The 25,631-nt window shown below is 44.7% G+C and overlaps 2 protein-coding genes across 3 annotated transcripts in view; one reads left to right on the top strand and one right to left on the bottom strand.

The window, feature by feature from the left end:
* The window catches only part of LOC121329931 (WD repeat-containing protein 25-like), a 30,049-nt gene extending 13,969 nt beyond the window's left edge, over positions 1–16,080 (bottom strand). For both annotated transcript variants that reach the window (XM_041276016.1, XM_041276017.1), the window contains exons 1-3: positions 15,753–16,080; positions 13,835–14,589; positions 805–952 (exon numbers count right to left, since the gene is read on the bottom strand). In XM_041276016.1, the coding sequence (XP_041131950.1) occupies positions 805–952; positions 13,835–14,551 (865 nt within the window). In that variant the 5' untranslated portion in view covers positions 14,552–14,589; positions 15,753–16,080. The remainder of the gene's footprint in view (positions 1–804; positions 953–13,834; positions 14,590–15,752) is intronic.
* A 107-nt stretch (positions 16,081–16,187) lies between these two features.
* Positions 16,188–25,429, top strand: LOC121329932 (tryptophan--tRNA ligase, cytoplasmic-like). Its single transcript, XM_041276018.1, has 11 exons — positions 16,188–16,273; positions 17,073–17,290; positions 18,069–18,282; positions 19,554–19,662; positions 20,133–20,252; positions 20,864–21,046; positions 21,271–21,371; positions 21,966–22,078; positions 22,908–23,081; positions 24,000–24,140; positions 25,136–25,429. The coding sequence occupies exons 2-11, from the start codon at positions 17,177–17,179 to the stop codon at positions 25,292–25,294; spliced, it is 1,428 nt and encodes a 475-aa protein (XP_041131952.1). The 5' UTR covers positions 16,188–16,273; positions 17,073–17,176; the 3' UTR covers positions 25,295–25,429.
* The last annotated feature ends 202 nt before the right edge of the window (positions 25,430–25,631 follow it).

The raw sequence follows: 25,631 nt of genomic DNA, 5'->3' as shown, positions 1-25,631 counted from the left end.
TCAGTAAGTGGATTTAAAGATAACAAAAAAAATAAATCCATTACAGAGAAAACAGAAGGCTTCAAAACTGTGTAGGAGTAAAATATACATAGAAAATGCAATTCAGTGCCCACTTTCATCTGTGGGCGAGTTATAACTGCTGCCATTGTTCTGGCCACAATGCAATCCTGAGAAAGCTGCCTGATGGCTTGTGTGGCACTGCTGCTCACTGAGAGAGCAAGTTCAAGTGAGCAAACCAGGCAGCAATAGCCGAGACGCTCTCTGGCATGTTTCAGCAGGAGAGATTCCATCAATTCCTGTTACCAGGAAGTGATATCACTTGTGTAATGCACATCCCTTGTACAATGCACACTTCACGTATGCAAGCTATTCCATATGAAAAACTCCCTAGTACAACAATACGAATATGAAGGCACTCTATGCTGCTTCAGCTGCAGATCGGATGTGAATCGAAGGTAGACAGAAAACGCATAGCGGTGATGCAAAGTGCAGCACACAATTCCACCAGCGATCTGGAGAGGCAAGAGCCTTGGTTATCAAACCCTATGAGTTTTTAACCTGCAGTTGATTCTGCTCCCAGCACATGTCAGAAAAACTCAGAACAAAGATACATTTTAGTCCATAAACTGTACAGCAGCTTTCAATTCAATGATGTAAGCCAGAGTGCACTACATTCACTTGGAATACAAAAAAAAAAAAACTCTAATCAAAGTCTAATCAAACACAGGAGTGTAGCTGTGGCTGCTAATTGCTAAGCTATTGCCCAAAACATTAAACCCTCAATAGACTCCAGTATGTACTGACCTGTCTCCACATCCGTCAGATGAGCGGTGGTGTCGAAGGAGCCGCTGAGAATGTTCCTCCCGCAGGAGGACCAGCAGGCATCCCGAACCGCCCCGCTGTGAGACGAATAGGTCTTCCAACAGCGCCCTGAGTCCACCGCGTCCCAGACCTGCGGGGAAGCACAGCGAGACCCACAGTGAAGCAGGCAGCCCTTACAGAAGAATAAAGGGTTTGCACTGAACATTTGCACAGCTATTGGACGCTTTTATTGTTTGTTTTTTTTCCAGCGGTTGTACTGTGCATTCACTATATTTTACCTTGGTTCAACGTTTTTTTTAAAAAAAGTATACTTTTACCACACCTCCCTGTGCTTTACCATGCTTTTCACTGTGCTTCATTCACTTTTATAAGGGAGGAGGGAGTTAAAATAAATTCAAACCACCTGCTGATATAGATCTAATTTATTATTATACCATTATATAAATACACATAAAAAGGATGTTGATGCTGGAATATGGTCATTTCTTTGGCTTTTTGAATGCCAGTGGTTGAGATGGATGTGACTCTAGTGTTTTGAATGCCAGTGGTTGAGATGGGTGTTACTGTACTGTTTTGGACACATTTATAAGGCTGCCTCTGTCTAACAGCTTGCACGTTACTGTATGATGGACCATCGCTGTGGTCCTGCTGGAGTGACTTCTACAGCAGCTGAGACTGAGACCTCAACTCAACACTGTGCATCACATTCCAGTGATATACCCCATGACTGCCAGAGAGCATGTACGGAATCTCAATGTGCCGAGGAGAATTCTGCACACTATCAAAAGTTCCACATAACTGCAATTGTCATAATGAACATCTCACACAGCTGGACAAACCCATGTCACACATCACTACGGAAACAGTTCAGGAGGTGCGGACATGTGACCTTAACTCTTTCAGGACTGACACAAGGACTGTGTTTTAATGATGCTGCTACCACCCTTAATGGTATCTCTAACGAGTGTGTGCAGTTAATTAATGCCAACACAGTGGCCTGTGTGAATCAGGTCCTCAGAATTTCATAATAATAAAAAGAGCAGGGTGCTGAATACAAGCTGGTATGCACTGCTGCAGGACAGAGCAACTAAAAAGCAAAGCTGTGGGAGAAAAATGAAATGCTGCAAAGCCGTGATTTGAGGCTGCTTCGTTGAACAAACACAGCCAGCGGCAGTGCTGGTTTACTGGCTGTAGTGCGCTCAATAGAGGCTGAGAATAGGGGAGGGGGGACAGGTTGCAGGACTGACAGTGCTAACAAAGACAAAGTGTATGTGCACTAAAACTGATTTATGACATTGTAAAAAAACATGCCGGCTCCCTTTTCCCATGATGAATTCAGCATTACTGGATAGCATGTCAGCCTCTTTCTTTCTGTCTTCAAAGGAAACCAGTTCCTGCCCTTCTCTAATGGGGCTGTACAGCAGTGAGCGATCAGGTTCCAGTCACTCATTGCACCCTGCTCAGCAAGCGCGCACGAGCCACCACAATCAAAAACTGGACAAAATGAGAGGGTTACTGTGTACTGCTGCCTCTCCTGAACGATTCTCTAATTGCAGGATATAATAGAGGTGCAGTGCAACACAAGTCAAACCGCGTATGCAGCAGATCAATATCAAATAACATGCACAGGCATCTATTGATAGAGACAGCCGCTCATAAATGCTTGTACTTCTCTCTCTGCAAAGCCAGTTCACAGCCAAGAGATCGATATGAAGCACTCAAATTGAAATTTTAACACATTTCTATGTACCGTAGGGAAAGCTTGTTTCAGAAAAACAATTAAAAAGCAGTCGATTCCCACAAGTCCACTCATATCCCTATTACACGACTCACAATGAAAGCAGACCGGTACGATTCACACAAGTCCACTCATATCCCTATTACACGACTCACAATGAAAGCAGACCGGTACGATTCACACAAGTCCACTCATATCCCTATTACACGACTCACAATGAAAGCAGACCGGTACGATTCACACAAGTCCACTCATATCCCTATTACACGACTCACAATGACAGCAGACCGGTACGATTCACACAAGTCCACTCATATCCCTATTACACGACTCACAATGAAAGCAGACCGGTACGATTCACACAAGTCCACTCATATCCCTATTACACGACTCACAATGAAAGCAGACCGGTACGATTCACACAAGTCCACTCATATCCCTATTACACGACTCACAATGAAAGCAGACCGGTACGATTCACACAAGTCCACTCATATCCCTATTACACGACTCACAATGACAGCAGACCGGTACGATTCACACAAGTCCACTCATATCCCTATTACACGACTCACAATGACAGCAGACCGGTACGATTCACACAAGTCCACTCATATCCCTATTACACGACTCACAATGACAGCAGACCGGTACGATTCACACAAGTCCACTCATATCCCTATTACACGACTCACAATGACAGCAGACCGGTACGATTCACACAAGTCCACTCATATCCCTATTACATGACTCACAATGAAAGCAGACCGTTACAATTCACACAAGTCCACTCATATCCCTATTACACGACTCACAATGAAAGCAGACCAGTAGGATTCACACAAGTCCTCTCATATCCCTATTACACGACTCACACTGAAAGCAGACTGGTAATGTCCCTGTCTACTGAGCTTGAATGTTTCGCTCCCCTAACTGCACCCTTGTAGATCCCCCTTGGTTATGAGGGGTCTACTGCCTGACAAGAGTGTTTTAAAACTCAAGGGATCTCACTTCAGAGCATGAAGTACAGTGTGTCACTAAAGTATGTCTACACCAATTCTCTTCATGACGCATAATGGCAGTGTGTCCCGCCCACGTGCGGATTTTGTGTACATGTTGCGTGTGGCGTGTTAACGTTGGTGTATAGGTATTGGTGCACGGGATAGAAATGGGAATGTGTAGCACGAGTGATTTAAAATATATAGATGGAACGGGACAGAGTGAAGAGGTAAAAATAAGAAAGTTAAAGTAAATAAAATCAATTGCTACATCGTGCAGGAGGACCAGCACGGTCCTTGTTTGTTTAGTGTTCGTCCTGTGTGTTAGTGTCTATTCGTTGTGATTATCTGTCTGTTTATTTTGGCGTCAAGTGCCACGTGCTGTTTTTGTTTAAACCTTTTATTTCTCATTAAACGCATGAGCGCCGCAGCGTCTCACTTTTCACCTGCCAGTACTGTCTGCGTGTGTACTCCTTTCTGGCCTGGTAGTAAGTGAATTATGATTGTTGTACCGTTGCACTTGTGAATCTATATGCTCATTCAAATATTTCGCATTTTATTTCAAGGCTGCTGTTCTGGGTATCCAGATATTTAGTGAGCGAGGGGGTCTCAGTGGGGTAGAATGGGCTCCTTCTGCATTCCAAGAACATTTTGGGATATACTGCCACTACAATGCAAACACTGCCCTCACAAAGTGGGTGTCTGTTCAGGGACCCCAGTATATTTATTAATCAAGGAGTGTGAGACGAGTGGGTAAAACAGGCAATAAATACTCCACCCAGCCGGTCAGTATTTAATAATCTGTCCCAATACTGCGTAGACAGTCCTCGCACTTACCACACAATTGGCTCCTGAACGTCTCGTTGTAAGTCGAAGCACATTTTCCCATTGGAACAATGTTATAAATTGGGGTTCCTGACTCTTCAGCCAGATAATACAGTTTTACAAAAATGAGCCGTTATATTGTACTCATGAAAATATTTATCTAACTCTCTACACTCAGCCCGGTGGTTACGTGCACATTACTTAGACACCTACCTGCCTTGTTTACAGTACAGACTAGGGGCTTTCCAATGACGTACTCAGTGTGTTTGCAGTACTCCATAATGAGGAGAACCCAGCGCTGTGGCACCTGGTCAAATGCAATGCTTTGAGTTCAGGGGTTTAAAGCATTAAAAGAACAACTGCTACTGCCAGTAAGAACAGGACACACCTTCAAACATGTCACGTTGCACCCAGGTCTCCTTCACTCACGTGGAAACAGGCACAGGGTTATTTATCTTTCACCACAAAAGCACAAAACACCCCCCTAAAAACGATTATTTTGTGGTGTGTCATTCTGTATGAAGCTGATAATAAATGAACTATTTCAGATCATAAGGCTGCCTATTTTATATTTATCTCGATGCAGTTGTTATGATTTGCAAACAATTTCTTTTAATCTCAAAACAAAAATGCGACACCCTTCTTTTCTTGTGTTACCCAGTTAATCATCCCGGCTGGGTGTGTTTATATGCGGGGGAGGGGGGCAGGTTACGCACCCCTGCAAAACATTCAATAACGAGAAGAGGAAAGTGTACTTGGTATAAAGAATACCTCTTGCTTGCAGCCTGTCTATTCGAAGCAATCTTCAAGCTCTTCTGCCTGACGTCAGGAGGCAGCTTCCCAGCAGCACCAGAGTACTCCACGTGCTTTGTCTACAACACCAGCAGCGTACAGCGAAACCAGAATGGAAAGAACAAGGCTGGATCCACTGCTCACCGAAAACGTCTTTGGGGTCATCTGAATCTTTGACAGACTGTAAAAGGGACGCCTGCTCATCTGAGAACCGATAAGAGGGCGAGGCTGCTGGAGACATCTCCCCTCAAGCACAGGTGAAAGGGTCCCTACACTTCAGACTGCACCACAGTAATGAATGTGCATGTTAATACGAAGCTGTCACTGGCTTGTAATGGGTTATTATTTATTGTCATTTTCATGCATATAAAGTTCTTAATTCAAACGCTACCAAGAGCGAGAGCTGCATCTGTAAATCCTGAGAAGGGTGACATTATTAACCAGCAGTGTTGCGGGTCTGTTTCTCTCCTCTCTCTCTCTCTCTGTGCCCTGAGTGTTCAGTGAAGGCAGACATTATTAACCAGCAGTGTCGCGGGTCTGTTTCTCTCCTCTCTCTCTCTCTCTCTCTCTCTCTCTCTCTCTCTCTGTGTCCTGAGTGTTCAGTGAAGGCAGACATTATTAACCAGCAGTGTCGCGGGTCTGTTTCTCTCCTCTCTCTCTCTCCGCTCTCTTACAGTGAGAGACATTTATTTACAACCAGCAGTCACTTCCGTCTGTAAGTAAGGTGACATTATTACCAGCAGTGTCGCGCGGGTCTGTCTCTCTCTCTCTCTCTGAAGGGTGACTCTCTCTCTCTCTCTGTGTCCTGAGTGTTCAGTGAAGGCAGACATTATTAACCAGCAGTGTCGCGGGTCTGTTTCTCTCCTCTCTCTCTCTCTCTGTGTCCTGAGTGTTCAGTGAAGGCAGACATTATTAACCAGCAGTGTCGCGGGTCTGTTTCTCTCTCTCTCTCTCTCTCTCTCCTGTATCTGAGTGTGTTGAAGTGAAGGCAAGACACTTCCGTCTGTAATAATTGGTCGTGGTGAAAAGAACCAGCAGGTCGTGGTTCTTCTCTCTGTCTCTCTCTCTCTGGTCTCGTGTCAAAGAGTGTTAGAGAGGAAGGCAGACAGTATTAACCAGCAGTGTCGAGGGTCTGTTTCTCTCCTACTCTCCTCTCTCTGTGTCCTTATTGGCGTACAAAGTGATGTCAGAAAGTATTTGTTCAGAGCAGGAGAGAGAGAGAGAGAGACGGGGACTCACAAAGTCACTCCCGTCTGTCTGCGGGTGCGTGTCAGTGAAGGCAGACAAATTAGAGGCCCCCTGTGTCGGCGGGTCTCTCTCTCTCCTCTCTCTCTCTCTCTGTGTCTCTCTCTCCTCTGTGAAGGCCAGTCGCAGTCCTCGGGTCCTCTATCTCTCTATCTCTCTCTGTCCGTCCTCAGTGCTCAGCAGTGAGCGGACTCTCTCTCTCTCTCTCTCTTCTCTCTCTCTCTCGTTCCGAGAGTGGTCCGAGTGCAGACAGATAACCAGCAGTGCAGGGTCTGTTCGATTATTCTAACCAGTTACAGTGAAGGCAGGTCATTATTAACCAGCCTCTTCTCCTCTCTCTCTCTCTCTCTCTCTCTCTGTTCCGAGTGTTCAGTGAAGGCAGACATTATTAACCAGCAGTGTCGCGGGTCTGTTTCTCTCCTCTCTCTCTCTCTCTCTCTCTCTCTGTCTCCTGAGTGTCAGTGAAGGCAGACATTATTAACCAGCAGTGTCAGTGAAGGCAGACATTATTAACCAGCAGTGTCGCGGGTCTGTTTCTCTCCTCTCTCTCTCTCTCTGTGTCCTGAGTGTTCAGTGAAGGCAGACATTATTAACCAGCAGTGTCATGGGTTTGTTTCTCTCCTCTCTCTCTTGCCTCTTTTCAAAGCTGTAACAATCCACCAGTTTTACTTCCAGGATATGAGACAAGCAAATCCCATGCAGCAGGCAATATAAACTACTGGCAGCACAGAGAGAGCATGGAGTGGAATGGATTTCTTTTTTAAAAGCCATCAGGAAGACAGAAAGAAATAACTAAATGTGCTAACTGGGGAGGAAGTCTCAATTAACAGTAGGGTAAACCATGCTTTAGGATGCAGTTAATCATGGCTAGCTGCTGGGTGGGATTCTGGCTCGAGGGTGAAGATTCAGGGGTTCCATTAAAAGGTTGTGCGAGTGGATTAAATGAATGGGGAGTCACAAACACTTAGGATCAAAGACATCTCTGTAATGAGGGAAACCCATTAGCAGTGTGCATTAAGCTCCCTGGGCCTTATAGCAGTGAACAGTTGCGAGTGTAGAAACAAGTGCCCATGTTGTGCTTGCTGTGTGCACGGGACAGGGGTCCATCACGCCTGGCCAAGGGAATGATCTCCAGTGTGGGGCAGAGTGTGGGCTGCTCTGGAACCGACTGGCACGGCATGTTAGTGAAGAGCAGCACGTCACTGGAACTGAACTTCTGCTATGTGATGAACTGCTAAACCCACGCCCTGGGACGCCTTCCAGTACTGTACGATAGGGCTAGAACCATGGACTGCGTCACATGATTTAACACTCCTCTTTCCAGCCCTGCGTCCCACCTTCCAGGACTGTACGACAGAGCTAGAACCATGGACTGCGTCACATGATTTAACACTCCTCTTTCCAGCCCTGCGTCCCACCTTCCAGGACTGTACGACAGAGCTAGAACCATGGACTGCGTCACATGATTTAACACTCCTCTTTCCAGCCCTGCGTCCCACCTTCCAGGACTGTATGATAGAGCTAGAACCATGGACTGCGTCACATGATTTAACACTCCTCTTTCCAGCCCTGCATCCCACCTTCCAGGACTGTATGATAGAGCTAGAACCATGGACTGCGTCACATGATTTAACACTCCTCTTTCCAGCCCTGCATCCCACCTTCCAGGACTGTATGATAGAGCTAGAACCATGGACTGCGTCACATGATTTAACACTCCTCTTTCCAGCCCTGCGTCACACCTTCCAGGACTGTATGATAGAGCTAGAACCATGGACTGCGTCACATGATTTAACACTCCTCTTTCCAGCCCTGCATCCCACCTTCCAGGACTGTATGATAGAGCTAGAACCATGGACTGCGTCACATGATTTAACACTCCTCTTTCCAGCCCTGCATCCCACCTTCCAGGACTGTATGATAGAGCTAGAACCATGGACTGCGTTACATGATTTAACACTCCTCTTTCCAGCCCTGCATCCCACCTTCCAGGACTGTATGATAGAGCTAGAACCATGGACTGCGTCACATGATTTAACACTCCTCTTTCCAGCCCTGCGTCCCACCTTCCAGGACTGTATGATAGAGCTAGAACCATGGACTGCGTCACATGATTTAACACTCCTCTTTCCAGCCCTGTGTCACAGGGGTCAACCTACCAACAAAGCATAGAACTACTACATATTAATGATGTTAAAAAAAACATGTTTTTATATTGTCTGCAGTCTCAGTGAAGAAAAAATAAATTGAGGCTGCCACATTCACTTAGATTTTTTAACACCTAATGCGTGAGGCAAGTCCCAGTAAGTATCCCTTCATGCCACAGTGTTATCAGCCACTGCACACAAAGGAGAAAGTCACTGCTGTGCACGTCCAGAGGATCCTGTACCTGTCACCAGCATCCCATTGCCCGAACCTTTCCTGACTCTACTACAAAAAGAGCATGTGAAATCGAGGCTGTGCTTCATACTGCCAAGGGAATCACAGGCCGCTTGTCTTAGATCTGGGTTAAGAGATTCCATCCCCACACAGTCGATACCTGTTTCACAGCGCATGTGAGCGTGACCCTGTCACAATGGGTCATACTTACATACTGCTGCAGTACAATTGCCAAAAGACTAGCAATTGTTGCTGCAGTCAGACACAACATGTAAATGGCACTGGACTCGGTAACCTCTTAGTACAGTTAGTGGATTCATTGCATATCGAAGACACTAACGCTAGTGAGGACAGGTATGTGACTTGTGCTCTGTATTCCACACCTTATGCCATAGAGTGCATGCATATATTTGATAGCTGATTTTATTTATTTACCACTACAATACATCAACAGCATTTGCTATCATGCAACAGAAGATATTCGTTACTATTAAAAGCATTGTGTGGTTTTTAAGGGTATTTTGTCATTTTTGTGTATCTTCAGGGATGGAAATAAGACTCCTATTGGACAGCAGTTTGATCTACTCCAGGTTTTACTACAAGCTTGATTAGCCACAGTGTAACGGGTAACAATCTCAGGTGTGCCTTATTAAAGTCCTAGTAAAACCAGGAATGGAGTTTTCTCTCTATTGCTGATCTTAAGAGAGGGATCATAGCTATTTTTCTAAGATGGAAACAGGCTTATAGAACAGGCACCTGAGGAAGAGGTGAAGCACTTCACAGTGTGCGTAACAGTGACGAGGAAAGAAAACCTGCTCATGGGAAAAAAAAAGCTACTTGAGTAAATGCCACCCAGATGAAAGGGAAAATTATATAAAATCCGAGCTGCTTCTCTCCGAGCGTGTCTTGCTAAGGGCTGTTTGAGCTTCATTTCCAGAACAGTCCTTTATGATCCAAAGCCACACTGCAGCGCAGGTTACCACAGGTGACTTCAGAAGAGCACGAGGAAACTTGCAGACCTTTCATCCAATGGGCCTGAGCTACGAAAAGTGCATCGAAATGACTGAACCACAACCACAACTCACCCGAGGGGCCGGCAGCCAGCTTATTACAGAGTTATCTCATGCAAACTTGAGCAGATAAAGGAGGGCCGGGGCTTGGGAAAGGAAGCTGCAATCTCTTTGACAGGGACGACAACTTTATCATATACAGCTGGCAGGACTGTGTGTTTCGCATTGGAAGGATCTGCAAACAATCGGCAGATTTGTAGCTGCATGACAAACAATACAAAACAAACAGGACTCAATGACGAGTTGTACGTAAACAGCAGGCGCCTGGAGTGACGCAGCAACAGGATCTGGGAAACAGCCCTGTGCGCTGTCTGTTACATCTGCAGTCTAAAATAACCCAACCGTATGGAGCTATTGATAGAAGCAGCAGGCTGGGACAAGCAGCTGCTCGTTCTCTCTGCTACAGTGCATCTGGTGTTTTCCTAGCCAGTGCAGAAAGGAAGCTGTAGATGTCTCTAATGAGGCCCTCCAGTAAAAGGTTACTGACACAAACATTCACTGGGGAAGGTGTGCTTAATGAAGCAGTACCAGAGACCAGGACCCAGGCATGCTCAACGTATCAATTTAAAACAGTATATCCCGGCACTAGTCACTGCTGAAATAAGCAGGCAGTCTGTAGTGGGAATATCCTGATGTTTCCTTTAGAAATGAAGTGGGGGCAGGGGGTGAATTTAGCCTCAGTTATGTTGCTGTATTTCACCTTTATTTTTTCACCCATCTTTTAATTGAATTTTATTTTTTTTGTAAAAGCCATTTTGCAGAAGCCAAATATTTTTATAACTATCGCATACTACTGGGCCTGTTTGGGTGAGATCTATTTGGTTCAACCATAGTAATAGTACTACACTGGATAATAAAATTGCTGAGAAAAAAATAAATAAAACCCAATACGTCTCACCATATCCTAATGAAATTCAAAAGAATAAAAACAGCAGATTAACCCTGATCCGGGTCCCCAGTCCCTGAATTATTGAACACAGAGTAGCTGTACAGGACCAGCCCTCTAGCTGTGCTGGTACAGAGGTCAGGCTTGATGTGAGAGAGGAGCCAGCCTTGATGTTAGAGAGGAGCCAGCCTTGAAAATACTCCTTTGGGTTTATCACCATGCGGACGCCGTCTGTGCCTCAATCCTGTTTCTCTAAGAATGAGTTACTTGTTTTCTACAGGAGAGCGTGATGCGATAAGAGTTCTCCTTTACAGCACCCTGACATGCAGAACACAAAAGCAAACAGACTCCGGTACAACACAACGCTTATATTGGTTTCTAACAACAGCTGCTGCGTTTACTTCTATCGCTTATCTTTCTCAGATGAAGTAGATAATGAAAACACAACCAAAAGGAGCCGGCTGTACCTCCTGCTCCCTTTGCAGTAAAAAATACAAATACAAACCCGCAACTGCTTCAAAGCCCAGCACCTTAAATCCTGAAGGCTGTAACTCTGATGCTCAGGGGAATCACATGATTAAAAACACAGGGGGCTGTCAGTCTCTCCTGCTTCTGAAGTGGCTTCAGCTTTTTCAAGAATTGCTCTGGATTGGATTTGGTACCATTTGCACTGCCCCTCTCATCACTGTGCAGCAGAACTTCATTTGCACTGCCCCTCTGATCACTGTGCAGCAGAACTTCATTTGCACTGTTCCTCTCATCACTGTGCAGCAGAACTTCATTTGCACTGCCCCTCTGATCACTGTGCAGCAGAACTTCATTTGCACTGCCCCTCTGATCACTGTGCAGCAGAACTTCATTTGCACTGCCCCTCTGATCACTGTGCAGCAGAACTTCATTTGCACTGTTCCTCTCATCACTGTGCAGCAGAACTTCATTTGCACTGCCCCTCTCATCACTGTGCAGCAGAACTTCATTTGCACTGCCCCTCTCATCACTGTGCAGCAGAACTTCATTTGCACTGCCCCTCTCATCACTGTGCAGCAGAACTTCATTTGCACTGCCCCTCTCATCACTGTGCAGCAGAACTTCATTTGCACTGCCCCTCTCATCACTGTGCAGCAGAACTTCATTCAATTTCAATTTCCTTCAATTTAGTGTGCCCAATTGTTATCTGTATCCTCGGCCCACCGCAAGCAACCCCCCTGCTGACTTGGGGAACGGAGGCTGGAGCACGCGTCCTCTGAAACATGCTCCTGCCAAACCGTCATTTTTCGCACTGCGGGTCCACAGCGAGGCCACCAGGCCTATAGCGCCGAAGGACAACACAGATCTGGAGGCTCCACTGCAGAACCACAGGCAACCTATCGGCCATAGGGGTCGCTGATGCGCGGTGAGCCGTGGAATCCCCTGCCAACCTAAGCCCTCCCTGCCCGGGCAGTGCTCTGCCAATTGTGCACTGTCCCCTGGGAGCTCCCGGTCCTGGTCGGCTGTGACATAGCCTGAACTCAAACCTGCGATCCCCAGGCTATAGGGTCAATGTAGTTTATATTAGATGTAACCCACACAGTGTCAATGTAGTTTGTGCCCTACAATTCCCAGTGATGTGTTCTAACCCCACGAGAGGTTCACCTCTACTCAGTCTATTTATAGACTTGCTTAATGGCTTTATAAACATCACATGCTTCTCATTAATTGCTAAGCTACGTGCAATAAATGTACATTTACAGCAGTGCTTTAGGTGACCAGTGAAAACACATTTAAAGCACATTTATTTGTGCTAAATACAACTGTCCTTTCAGCTCCCAGGCACAGCCGCACTGTTAGAAGCGCATGAAGGCAAATCGCAGCTCTGTACCTGAGCTGAGAAGAATTAAAGGTCCTTTTTAATCCCATTAAACTGTCACACAGTATGTGAGCCAATTGCTCTCTTACATTGCTGTTTCTGACAAATGCATCCAGAACCCAGATAATGAGCTGCCCTGTCTTCCAAACACAAAACAGACCAAAAAACAGAAAGGAAATTGCATTTCCTTGCATCATTAGCACTGCAAAAGAGTGCGCCAAACAGACCCTTCATTAGCAAACATGATGACTCGTAAGGGTTAGAAAAATCAAGAAGTAAAAGAATCAGCATGACTTAATGAAATTGCAAATAGACCACAGCAATGCTCCAAATGTTACAGTCTGCAGAAGGAGAGCAAGGGGCTGGCTTGCTGCCCTGGAAGCAGCCACGGCCTTTAGGGGCTGACATTTTACTAGTGCCTGCTTTGGGATCCTCTGAAATAACAAGGCTTCGGCTAAACATCTGTGGCAGCTGACCAGCAAGCTGCCAGGCTCCTACATTATTAATGTTATCATTCCGGTTTCAATCCATCAAGTGAAAGTGTGCTTCTCGCTGCCAATACAGCTACTGTTATAAAGGATCCTAACAAAACATAGCTGAATCCACCATCTGTTCTACTGTTAAACGCATGCTCTGAACGCAGCCACGCGTCATGCATTTGCCTTATGTTAATAAGGAGTCTGACTGTGAATATTCCCTTGTGTCATTAATCTCAGTGTTTCTCACAGCTTCAGTGTTATGAAGCACAGGTGTAATTTTCAGGGGGGCTGGATGCAAGTCCCTGTAAATAAGGCTGTTCTGAGAAACTGTCATTGTCTGTCTTTCGCAGTACAGTATTTGACAAATACTGCCCTCGTGTGGCAATGGAGAGTAGCTAGTGGGAAATACCAAGCACACCTGTAACTAACATTACACTAGTACATATTATCAGCTGCACTGTCCTTCACTAAATCATCAAGAGATAGTCCACTTAAACTTGGCCAAATATGCAATTACTGCATTCTTACTATTTGAGAGGGGTATCCAGGTATTGCGCCTCAACCCCACAGCTGGGTAGTTGTTGTTTTTTTATTTATTGCCCAAGTGGTATGGTTGGTGCTGGCAGCTGTGACAGATGCCAAGGTAAACACCTGTCATATAAACCTGTACAATCTAATTGCTCTTTACTGCTTGTTTCCCCCACATACCTAGCCACTACTGTCCATTACCCCCCATGAAATCCAGGTACCTTACCTTTACAGTTCTGTCCATGGAAGCGGAGAGCAGCAGGTGGCTGGACTGTGGCACTGGACACCACTGGATCTGATTCACCGGGCCCTGATGTTCCAGCAACTTGAACAGAAGCCGCTTGGGGATTTCAGCACAGCTGTACTTTGAGCCTAAATAAGGTTTGACACTTTCAGAAACCTGGCTTAGCAGTCTGGAATGTTGCTGGCTGTCTGGTTGAAGCTCCGAGTCCTCAGCATGCTCTGCATCATGAGTATCAAGCTGCCGCAGCCTCATTCTTTTGGGTACGTAAGGCTTAACCCGTCCTGGGGCAATCTGTGGCTGCTGCGCGGGCCTCTTGTGTGTGTTTAGAGAGGTGTTTTCACCCTTCACTGCGGGGCCTTGCACCGTTTCCCTGCTGCTTTCAGGACAGGGATATGATGACCCCTGCCTGATCCACGGGTCTGTAGGGAATCTCTTAGGAGGGTTCAACGTCAGAGTTTCTCTGCTGTCCCTGTGTTCTCCCTCCCTCCATCTATACCGGAGATCAGGAGCTAGGTGAAGGGTGGAGCTGCTGCCAGACGCACTGCTAGGCTTTCCTCTGACAGACCCTGCATCTCCACCAGCAGGCAGCCCAGACGGGAGTTCAAAACCAGAGGTAGTAGCAGCCAGGCGAGCTGGGCTGGCCAGTCCAGACCTATCCTCCTCTGAATCAGAGTCCTCGTACGCTACCAGGGAGCTCATGGTCTTCAGGGGAAACACAATGCTTTTCTACAAGAGAACTGAGAGAGAACAGAGAGTTGAGAGAACTGAGAGAGAACTGAGCTGCACATGGCACTGTGTACTGCAGGTGCTCCCCGTGGCCCTCGGATAGCCAGCACTACAAAAGGTTGAATAATCCTTAAATTGGGAAAAAAATATATATATTTTTTTTAAATTCGTATTTTTCTGATGCCAAGGACCTGTGCATGTGAAAACAAAAGATAATGAAACAATATAATTGCTTCATTTAAATTAATTAAAATGAATACTTATTTTTGTTGCACAGAAGCACATCAAACATGTAGCGCATGTGTTACTTGTTTTTGCAAAAAGGATTTCTGCACTGTTTCTGTCCACATGTGAGGCAGTTTGTTGGTGTTTTCATGTAGATAACAAAACTCAATAATCTCTCGGTACACAGCATCGACCCCCTCAGGGTTGCGGATATGCTTTACAACTCCGCCATCTACTGCAGACATGCGACACTACATCAACCAACAAACTAGGAAACCAAAAGATTATAAAAACCGAGACACCACACGTGAGCATCAATTGCATCTGCACCCAGTTTCCTTTCTATCACTAAGTGTGTACACTGGAACCAGAAGTGCGTGTTTTACCAAAATGGTAAACGTGTCTGAGACCAAACACAATCACGAATGTATTTATAAAATGGCAAGAACAGCGGGATACGTCTCATCGCCTGACAAACGCTTCAACCAGTGCAGACATCTGTCACCTCACCATTTTAAAAGCGCAAGAACACACTGCAGAGTTTTGAAATACGCTATAACAGGGCGCGTCTTCTAGATGTATAATAATAATAATAATAATAATAATAAACAAAAAGTATTTTATTTTCTCGTCAGGGGCTGCATTTCACCTTCGATTTTGTTTCCTTGTTTGTACTAACCGGTCAATAATTGCCAAGGTGTTCACATTTTAAACCACGAGGGGTCTTCATTGCAGGAACTGAGGTTTGCAAAGCTAACAAAAATAAATAATAAATAAATAGCTTCCTACTGCACCATTGTGTTATCAGAAGACGTTTTGCTCAAACAGGGGTTACTTTGAGCCGCTGAATGAAAAGGTTACCGTGCTGTATTGATAACGTGAATTTTACAAACTAAACATCCCGCTCTGCAATAAGAAATGGATGGTTTAATGTAGCTGCCTAACATACCGGCGAGAAAGCACGCTGATGCGCAATGGAGCTCCTCCATGCCAGGAGAAAGCAAGCTGATGCGCAATGGAGCTCCTCCATGCCAGGAGAAAGCAAGCTGATGCGCAATGGAGCTCCTCCATGCCAGGAGAAAGCAAGCTGATGCGCAATGGAGCTCCTCCATGCCAGGAGAAAGCAAGCTGCACTTCCCTTCAAACACAGGACGCGGGTCCTACCACAAAAACAACCCGACCGGCCGAACAGGAAACCCGGCGGGCACTTGTCATTTTTATAATATGTTATCTCGGCAATTCGCGATAGAAGTAGGAGTTTGTATTTTGGTGGTATGCGTGTATTTGTTTGGTGCTGTTCTCATTCTAGATAGGCGCGGTTAATAAAGTATTTTTGTTTGATTGGTAATTTGGTTGATCCGGGTTTCCGCGGGGTTCCTGTTGAGTGGTGCTCTCGTGTTTCTGATGCAATGTGCTGGTGTGAGAATCTGCATTTCAGAAACCGGCTGTGACTGTCCACCTTTCTCCCGGGTAAGAGAAACATTGACGCCACTGTGCTCTCCTTTCTAAACATAAAAAACACATCCTGGAGTAACATTATACTCGACATATTTCAGTTTTTCTGGGTCGTGCTCCAGACTGTCAGCAGCGTATGTGTGCGTCGTGTATGGGTGTACTCGCTTGAATATACGGGCAGCATAACCTGTCAAGTGACTGTCTCAAGTGGCATTATTGAATTATAAATGCCGTTCAGCTTAGAATTACGTGTCTAGATCAGGTAATGAACTTGTTGTGCACCATGATTACAGTAAGTGACGCAAGGGCGATGTAACTGCTGCACAGCTGTAGTTCCCTTTCATTCATTAATCCACTGGCCGTATCAAGGCTGATCTTGTCTTCAGGGAATGTCTTCCGATCCACACTGTAGTTTCAGTCAAGCTGGTGGAATTCCTCAAACTGCTTGTGTGTCTTCAGTTGTTTACGCTTCAGTTTCGTCACGCAATGCAGACGTGCCAACGAGGAAGGAAATAAGGTTAAACTGGAATGGTTTGAACAGCTATGCAATAGGAGTCTTATTACCACCCCTGTGTGTGGTTGAAATGTTTGACACCCAGCTTCAAGATTAGAATTTGTAAAAGCTTGATCTGATGTTCCCAATCTAAATGAGTTCATCTAAGTAATGTTCAGTCATTAAAAATAGAAGTAATTTCTGAAAAATAACAAGTTATAAATGTACTGGATACTTACAGTAATGCTGTGTATTTGTCATCATCATTACTATTATTATTATTATTGTTATTCTTTTGTTATTATTTTATTTTTTTTGTAGGTCATCCTGGATCGTTTTAATTATTATTTTAAACCCAAAGGCGTTTTATTGACCCTTTATCAGAAAGGCAGCTGTGCGCACCCTTGCAGGTTCTAGCAGACACAATGACTGATTCTCAGACTGAGGGAGCTGCAGCTGAAAGCCCAATGGAGTTCTATGAGAAAGTCACTGCGCAAGGGGAAGCAGTGAGAGCGCTGAAAACAGGAAAGGCTGCAAAGGTAGGAATGAACCCTTTAAGCTGTACTTTACCAGGGAGTCAGTGCCTGTGAAAGGAATGAATCCTTTAAGCTGTACTTTACCAGGGAGTCAGTGCCTATGAAAGGAACAAATCCTTTAAGCTGTACTTTACCAGGGAGTCAGTGCCTATGAAAGGAACGAATCTTTTAAGCTGTACTTTACCAGGGAGTCAGTGCCTATGAAAGGAACGAATCCTTTAAGCTGTACTTTACCAGGGAGTCAGTGCCTATGAAAGGAACGAATCCTTTAAGCTGTACTTTACCAGGGAGTCAGTGCCTATGAAAGGAACGAATCCTTTAAGCTGTACTTTACCAGGGAGTCAGTGCCTATGAAAGGAACGAATCCTTTAAGCTGTACTTTACCAGGGAGTCAGTGCCTGTGAAAGGAACGAATCCTTTAAGCTGTACTTTACCAGGGAGTCAGTGCCTGTGAAAGGAACGAATCCTTTAAGCTGTACTTTACCAGGGAGTCAGTGCCTATGAAAGGAACGAATCCTTTAAGCTGTACTTTACCAGGGAGTCAGTGCCTATGAAAGGAACGAACCCTTTAAGCTGTACTATACCAGGGAGTCAGTGCCTGTGAAAGGAACGAACCCTTTAAGCTGTACTTTACCAGGGAGTCAGTGCCTATGAAAGGAACGAATCCTTTAAGCTGTACTATACCAGGGAGTCAGTGCCTATGAAAGGAATGAGACCTCTTGGAAATGATCCGAAAGGAAGCTGTTTTGTTTTTATGGATTGAGATTTGTGTTCCCATCAGGAGGAGATTGATGTTGCGGTGAAGCTTTTATTGCAGTTGAAGTTGGATTACAAAAGAGTCTCAGGGCAGGACTACAAGGCAGGCTGTCCTCCGACGGACTGCGCGGCGTCAGGTGAGAACGGCCCTGCAGCCGCGGAGGAGGGAGTCGACCTCGTTGACCCCTGGACTGTAGCCACTTCAAACGCTAAAGGAGTGGACTATGAAAAACTCATTGGTGAGCAGCACACTAGCTAATCATTAGTATTTACAAGGGAGCAAAGTGCTCTGTTGTTATTAGATCACCCAGTAGAAAATGAATGATTTAGCTATACAGAAATCTATTTAAAACTCCCAGGAGTAGCTATGTGTTGTTTTAACTGATACCAACAGGAATAAGGGAGTGGCCAGAGGGTTTAACCAATGATAAAAAGAACAGGAATAAGGGAGTGGCCAGAGGGTTTAACCAATGACAAAAGAACAGGAATAAGGGAGTGGCCAGAGGGTTTAACCAATGACAAAAGAACAGGAATAAGGGAGTGGCCAGAGGGTTTAACCAATGACAAAAGAACAGGAATCAGGGAGTGGCCAGAGGGTTTAACCAATGATAAAAAGAACAGGAATAAGGGAGTGGCCAGAGGGTTTAACCAATGACAAAAGAACAGGAATAAGGGAGTGGCCAGAGGGTTTAACCAATGACAAAAGAACAGGAATAAGGGAGTGGCCAGAGGGTTTAATCAATGATAAAAAGAACAGGAATAAGGGAGTGGCCAGAGGGTTTAACCAATGACAAAAGAACAGGAATAAGGGAGTGGCCAGAGGGTTTAACCAATGACAAAAGAACAGGAATAAGGGAGTGGCCAGAGGGTTTAACCAATGACAAAAGAACAGGAATAAGGGAGTGGCCAGAGGGTTTAACCAATGACAAAAGAACAGGAATAAGGGAGTGGCCAGAGGGTTTAACCAATGACAAAAGAACAGGAATAAGGGAGTGGCCAGAGGGTTTAACCAATGACAAAAGAACAGGAATAAGGGAGTGGACAGAGGGTTTAACCAATGACAAAAGAACAGGAATAAGGGAGTGGCCAGAGGGTTTAACCAATGACAAAAGAACAGGAATAAGGGAGTGGCCAGAGGGTTTAACCAATGATAAAAAGAACAGGAATAAGGGAGTGGCCAGAGGGTTTAACCAATGACAAAAGAACAGGAATAAGGGAGTGGACAGAGGGTTTAACCATTGACTAATGGTCTTACGATACTGTATGAAAGCAGCTATGCAATATATTTACACTCAAATACAAACTAATTATAGCAATGATTTTTATATAATATAAATAACTCATGATTTACTTTCTGTATGAACCTTCAATTGAAAAATAAAAAAAAGAATGAAACAAAAACACTTTTTAATTATCATAATCTTTTTAACAGACTGTATTATGTTTGGGGGGGCGGTTGTCAATGATCTTGTGAATCACAGCTGGTATATTGTTGTTCTTGTGATGTTAGTGCGGTTTGGAAGCAGTAAGATAGAGGCGGAGCTGATCGAGCGGATGGAGAGAGTGACGGGACAGAAAGCACATCGCTTCCTGAGGAGAGGGATCTTCTTCTCACACAGGCAAGTGCAGCAGCCCTGCCTCTCGGCTCTGTCTATAGCAGAGCGCTGGCTTACTGTCTCATTGAAACAGGTCATAGCTTCTTACCCTTCTACAATGTTTGCAGTCCTTCCAAGTGCTTCCAGTGATTCAGACAGCGGGCCAAGTTCTCAGAACGATTTTACTACAAATCAGCATTGGCACCTTTTTTTAAAATTCTGATATGGTGCACAAAAATGGGTCCAAGGATGGACTAGAGGGAGCTGTGTGTTTAAATGTTCCTGTTCTAGCTTGGAGAGACCCGGAGGGAAACATTCTCATTAAATAAAATAAAAAAACTATTTAACTTTGCTTTGGTTTGCAAACATGTTTACAGCTCTCGCACTGTGATAACTTGGATGTCTTGGCTAATTGCTTTTCACAGAACCCTTGTGTGGTAGTGTCTCTCTAAGAAAGGACTGCATTGTAACTCCTGTGTTATATTGTTTTCCAGAGACATGCACCAGATCCTCGATGCCTATGAGAATAAGAAGTCGTTCTACCTGTACACAGGCAGAGGCCCTTCCTCAGAGGCCATGCACATGGGGCACCTTATACCTTTCATTTTTACAAAGTAAGTTAGCAGAGCCACAGGAAACCCAGAACCGCATTGCTCAGCTAATTTGCTCGCTGTGTCTGTAGAATAGAGGAAAGAAGCCAGCCTGCTCTAAATGTTTACCTGCTTCCAGAGTCCAAAACGAAACCATGTGATCACAATCTTAATAAGGGTTAAAGTAAAGGTGAACCGTACACACCTGAACAGATTGGTCGTTTACTTTAAATTCAGTGCAAAAACTGGGCAATATTGGGAAAGTGCATAATCATTGATCCATCATAAAAGTACAGACCAGTATTCTGTTAACAGTGCAGAACAGTGTCCTGTTAAAAGTACAGAACGGTATTCTGTTAACAGTGCAGAACAGCGTCCTGTTAAAAGTACAGAACGGTATTCTGTTAACAGTGCAGAACAGCATCCTGTTAAAAGCACAGAATGGTATTCTGTTAAAAGTGCAGAACAGCATCATGTTAAAAGTACAGAACGGTATTCTGTTAAAAGTGCAGAACAGCGTCCTGTTAAGTGGCTAATTTAAAGGGTCCCTGAAGCAGGGAAGGCTCTTGTGGTGTTTCTAATGATTCACGGGCTGCAGGTTCAAGTTGGTCTGATGGCTCTGTTTGGACTCCCAGGTGGCTGCAGGATGTGTTTGACATTCCCCTGGTCATCCAGCTGACCGATGATGAGAAGTACCTGTGGAAGGACCTGACGCTGGAAGACTGCCACAGATACGCTGTTGAAAATGCCAAGGATATCATCGCCTGCGGGTTCGACGTGAACAAAACCTTCATCTTCTCAGATCTGGACTACATGGGGTATGACCACGAGCCCCTTTCACACTCCCCATCCTGGGGAGCTTTGTCTTTTCAACGATCACAAATAAAAACAGTTTGGTCTAATATAATGTTAAAACCATGAACTGATGTAGCACTTCTGATCTGCATTCCACAATCTGGGAGCAGAGCACCTGAAAACTCTCTCTGTCCCTTGCTTTTTGTGAAAGAGGGAGCGCTGTACTAAGTGATGTGTTTTTCTGCAGCATGAGCTCCAGATTCTACAGAAACGTCTTGAAGATCCAGAAGCATGTGACATTCAACCAAGTAAAAGGGATCTTCGGCTTCACAGACAGCGACTGCATAGGTACTGCGCAGCGCACGGCATCAAACAGTGCTCTCATTATTCATGGATTAAAGTGGCATTTCTGTTTAAAACTACAGGCGCCTTGCTGCCCAGTCCTGCTGTCTCTTTGGAGTGGGTTGGCGGTATTTCTAAGATGTACCTTTTAAAAGATCTACATCATCGAGGCTTTTTTCTCTGTCTGTGCCGCACCCCAGCCCAGGAATTTGCTTTCAGTAAAATTAGGGAAATGTTTGAATTGCAGGTATGCAAAGAAGACTCCTGTTCCAGGTTTTTCATTAAGCTTAGTCAGACAGGCTTTGCTTTTCAAAGCAATGCGCACGTCAGGTTTTTGAGTGTAATTTTGCAAATAGTTTGCTGTTATGATACACACGACATTGTGGCTGCCTTTGATACATGATGTCCTAAAATATTGTTAGTTTTTTAATCTCCAATATAAAATTAGAAGCTGTGTTTTCATCCAGTACTAGATCAATCTGAGTTGATTTGTGTTGGTTTTCAGATTGTTTATTTGTAAACCAATCCCTGGAAATGTCAGAAGTGATCGATTTTCTAAAAGGAATTATTGACATGAGTTTTTTTCTCCTCTGTTTCCAGGAAAGATCAGTTTTCCTGCAATACAGGCTGCTCCCTCCTTCAGTACCTCATTTCCACAGATCTTCAATGGGAGGAAGGATATTCAGTGTCTAATCCCATGTGCGATTGATCAGGTCAGGAGAAAACGTTACAAAAAACTGCAGGAGCTAAAGAGGAAACGATTCATGCAGATGAATAAAGTCTAGTGGCTTGAGCGCATGTTATGCTAATGAGAGGTAGCATGCTTTTTAAGGCTTGCATACCAGGGGGTTAGATTTTGAGAGTTCTGTCGAGGCCACAGGTGCTTTTAAACCTCTTAAATCACAGGATGACTTAGATAGAAACGCAAACAAAGTGCAGCTGTGGGAATAAGACTCCCATTGCACAGCAGTTTGATCCATTCCTGGTTTTACTGAGTTTACCTATACACTGTGGCTAATCAAGCTGGTAGTAAAACCTGGAGTGGTGAAACTGCTCTGCAATGGGAGTCTTATTCCTATCCCTGAAGTGTAATGAAACAATAGGATAACTGAAGAAAACTCTCATATTTCATGACAGTGTTGAGGTCCTCTTTAAATTCTCATCTTAAACAACTGAGCTACCAAGACATGCAGTAATCATTCTAGCAGCTTGTTTTGCAGTGTGTGTGTGTGCGTGTGCGTGTGCGTGTTTGTGTTTGTGTTGGTTCTTGTTCATCTGCTCTCATGGCAGTGCAGTAATCATTCTAGCAGCTTGTTTTGCAGTGTGTGTGTGTGTGTGTGTGTGTGTGTTTGTGTGTGTGGTTCTTGTTCATCTGCTCTCATGGCAGTGCAGTAGTCATTCTAGCAGCTTGATTTGCAGTGTGTGTTTGTGTTGGTTCTTGTTCATCTGCTCTCATGGCAGTGCAGTAGTCATTCTAGCAGCTTGTTTTGCAGTGTGTATGTGTTGGTTCTTGTTCATCTGCTCTCTTGGCAATGGTTTCAGGACCCCTATTTTAGGATGACCAGGGACGTGGCCCCTCGGATTGGCTACCCCAAACCTGCTCTGCTCCACTCCACTTTCTTCCCTGCCCTGCAAGGAGCCCAGACTAAAATGAGTGCCAGTGACCCCAACTCCTCCATCTTCTTGACGGACACCGCCAAACAGATCAAAAACAAGGTGATGCTTCAAGACAGTGAGAACATTTCAAGATTTCTAGTGGAATCGGTTATCATTGAATGTATTTAGTTTCTTTTGTTTTTTCAAAATACAGCAGCATATATTTGGCCCTCATCTCTCTTGTAACTGCTTGATTCCGGTGATGTGTTTGTGTTGTAAGGGTATCTTGACAGTATGTTTCTGTCGTGGTATATTGGTACAGTGTGTTTGTGCTGTAGTGCTATCTTGATAGTGTGTTTGTGCTGTAATGCTATCTTGTTAATGTGTTTGTGTTGTAGTGGTATTTTGGTACAGTGTGTTTCTGTTATAGCCTCTAAACAGAATTGCATTATTTTACCAAGGTCACCTCCATTAATGTGGACAGCCACTGGAATAAAACATTAGCAATGCATTGGAGTATTCTACACTGCAGGAATAGACTATTAATACAAATATTATCCAGAACTAATGTTGTCCAGAGCCTGTCCCTCCTTATATATATATATATTTATTTATTTATTTATTTGTGAGTCCACAATGCCTCCTATATCCATGGCAGTGATGAGCAAGTCTGGTTACATTTGAAAGCAAGGCAGTCCTCTATGTCTGCTCAGTCAGGCAGGCCACACACATACATCTCCCCGGCTGCAGCAGAAACAAATCCACTGGCATCTTCTCGAGGACTTTGAACACATAGATAGGAAGTTATTATTCTATCATTTCAAGTGAATTAAACCAGGACTCGTATACACAGTTCCAGGTGTGGGAGCATCACGATCTGAAAAGCACTGTGCATCAATTTCTTAGGTTAGGGAATCATTTGGATCATATCAGAGCACTCGGCTACTAGGAACCAGACGAGCATTGCTGGACCAAACGGACCCCTGTCGTTGGTAAAGTGTCCTCATCAGTATTAACTGTGTTTCTCTCCCCTCCCAGATCAACAAGCATGCCTTTTCAGGAGGCAGAGACACCGTGGAAGAACACAGGAAGCACGGTGGAAACACTGAGGTCGACGTCTCCTTCATGTATTTGACCTTCTTCTTGGAGGACGATGAGAAATTAGAACAAATCAGACAGGTGTGTCCCCCTGCCTGCAGGCACCGCGGTCAGTAATGTACCAGCACAGGGCATCTCGGAACCTGACCTATCTGCTGTCATGTTACTTGTAAGCAGATTCCAGATTTAACCCTGAATTGGGTAGGAATGCAGCTCCTTTAATCTAACCTGCTGAGACAGTACCCAGCAGCTTCGGTCTCCTCTGTGAGCTGTGCCAGTACTCGAAGTAGCTCTGTGAGGATGTCCTTTAGTTTTTATTCTCTTTGCAATCGTACTGCATGGTTACAGGTTCTGTTTTTCTCACCCAGAACGATGGCAGAAATAGAAATGTAAAATAATCTATTAAAATCACATTCGAATCTACTTACTGGCAGAAAACCCCGGTGTTCAGAATATATTCTATTACAGGCAAAAACAGGCTGGCAATTGGGGGGGGAGTGTCAATTTTTCAGGTTTTTGGACCACGAGAAAAAAAATAGAATAGTGAAATAGTGACTACCACCTGAAACTGTGTGGAGCTCCACAAAGTGATTATTCAGATACACTCTCCACAGCCCACCTCAAACTGTGGAGCTCCACAAAGTGATTATTCAGATACACTTTCCACAGGGGAGGTTCACTGGTGTGGATCAGGCTGATTTACCATTCCAAGTGAAGAAACAGCTGGTTGGATTTGTGTGGATTGCTGTCTTCCACAAAGTCTAAGAACAGCAGCAATCATCCCAAATGCAAGCAGCTAATTGCTGCTGCTCTCAGGCTCTGTAGAGAACAGCAATCCACACAAACCCAAGCAGCGGTTTCTTCACTGTTCGTTTTGAATGGTAAATTAGCCCGATCCACACCAATGGCCCTCACCCGATTCCAGCAGAGAGCTGAATCCGAGTAATCTGTTGGTGCCGCACTAAAGCACTGCTGCTTGTAAAACAAGCACTGCCAGGGTAGAAGCGAGTGGCAGAGCTGTGTCTACTCTTTACAGACCAGGGGACTTTCCTATCAGTCTTGTGTTGCTTTTCCAGGACTATACAAGCGGAGCGCTCCTCACAGGGGAACTGAAGAAGTGTCTCATTGAAACCCTGCAGCCCATGATCACGCAACACCAAGAGCGACGCAAACAGGTGACGGACGAAACCGTCAAGCAGTTCATGAGCCCGAGGAAGCTGGACTTTAATTTCTAACTGGAGTCGACACACCGTGGAATATTAACAAGGAGGCCTTTCTGTTTAGAGCTTTCAGAGGCACACTGTTGTAACTAAATAATGTAGAGATCACGTTCTTTAACTCGCAATAAATGTTCCGTCAGATACCCTGAACTGCAGAGTTCTCATTCTTTACAACGTCGACACTGGCAGGTCGTTTAATAAGATCCTTTTCACTACACGATCCTCCCTTGTAAGCACAGCGTTTCATTCATTCATAACTGTTAGGGTTACAACAAACAAAAAAAGAATTCTAGCTGTGGAGACCCATTGCTAATGTAAAGACAGGCACAGTCATACATTTATTTAAGAATAA

The sequence above is a fragment of the Polyodon spathula genome, chromosome 17 (genome assembly GCF_017654505.1).
Source record: "Polyodon spathula isolate WHYD16114869_AA chromosome 17, ASM1765450v1, whole genome shotgun sequence".
Lineage (NCBI taxonomy): Eukaryota > Metazoa > Chordata > Actinopteri > Acipenseriformes > Polyodontidae > Polyodon > Polyodon spathula.
Note: the sequence above shows the minus strand (reverse complement) of the source record. Positions and strands in the feature narration are given on the sequence as shown.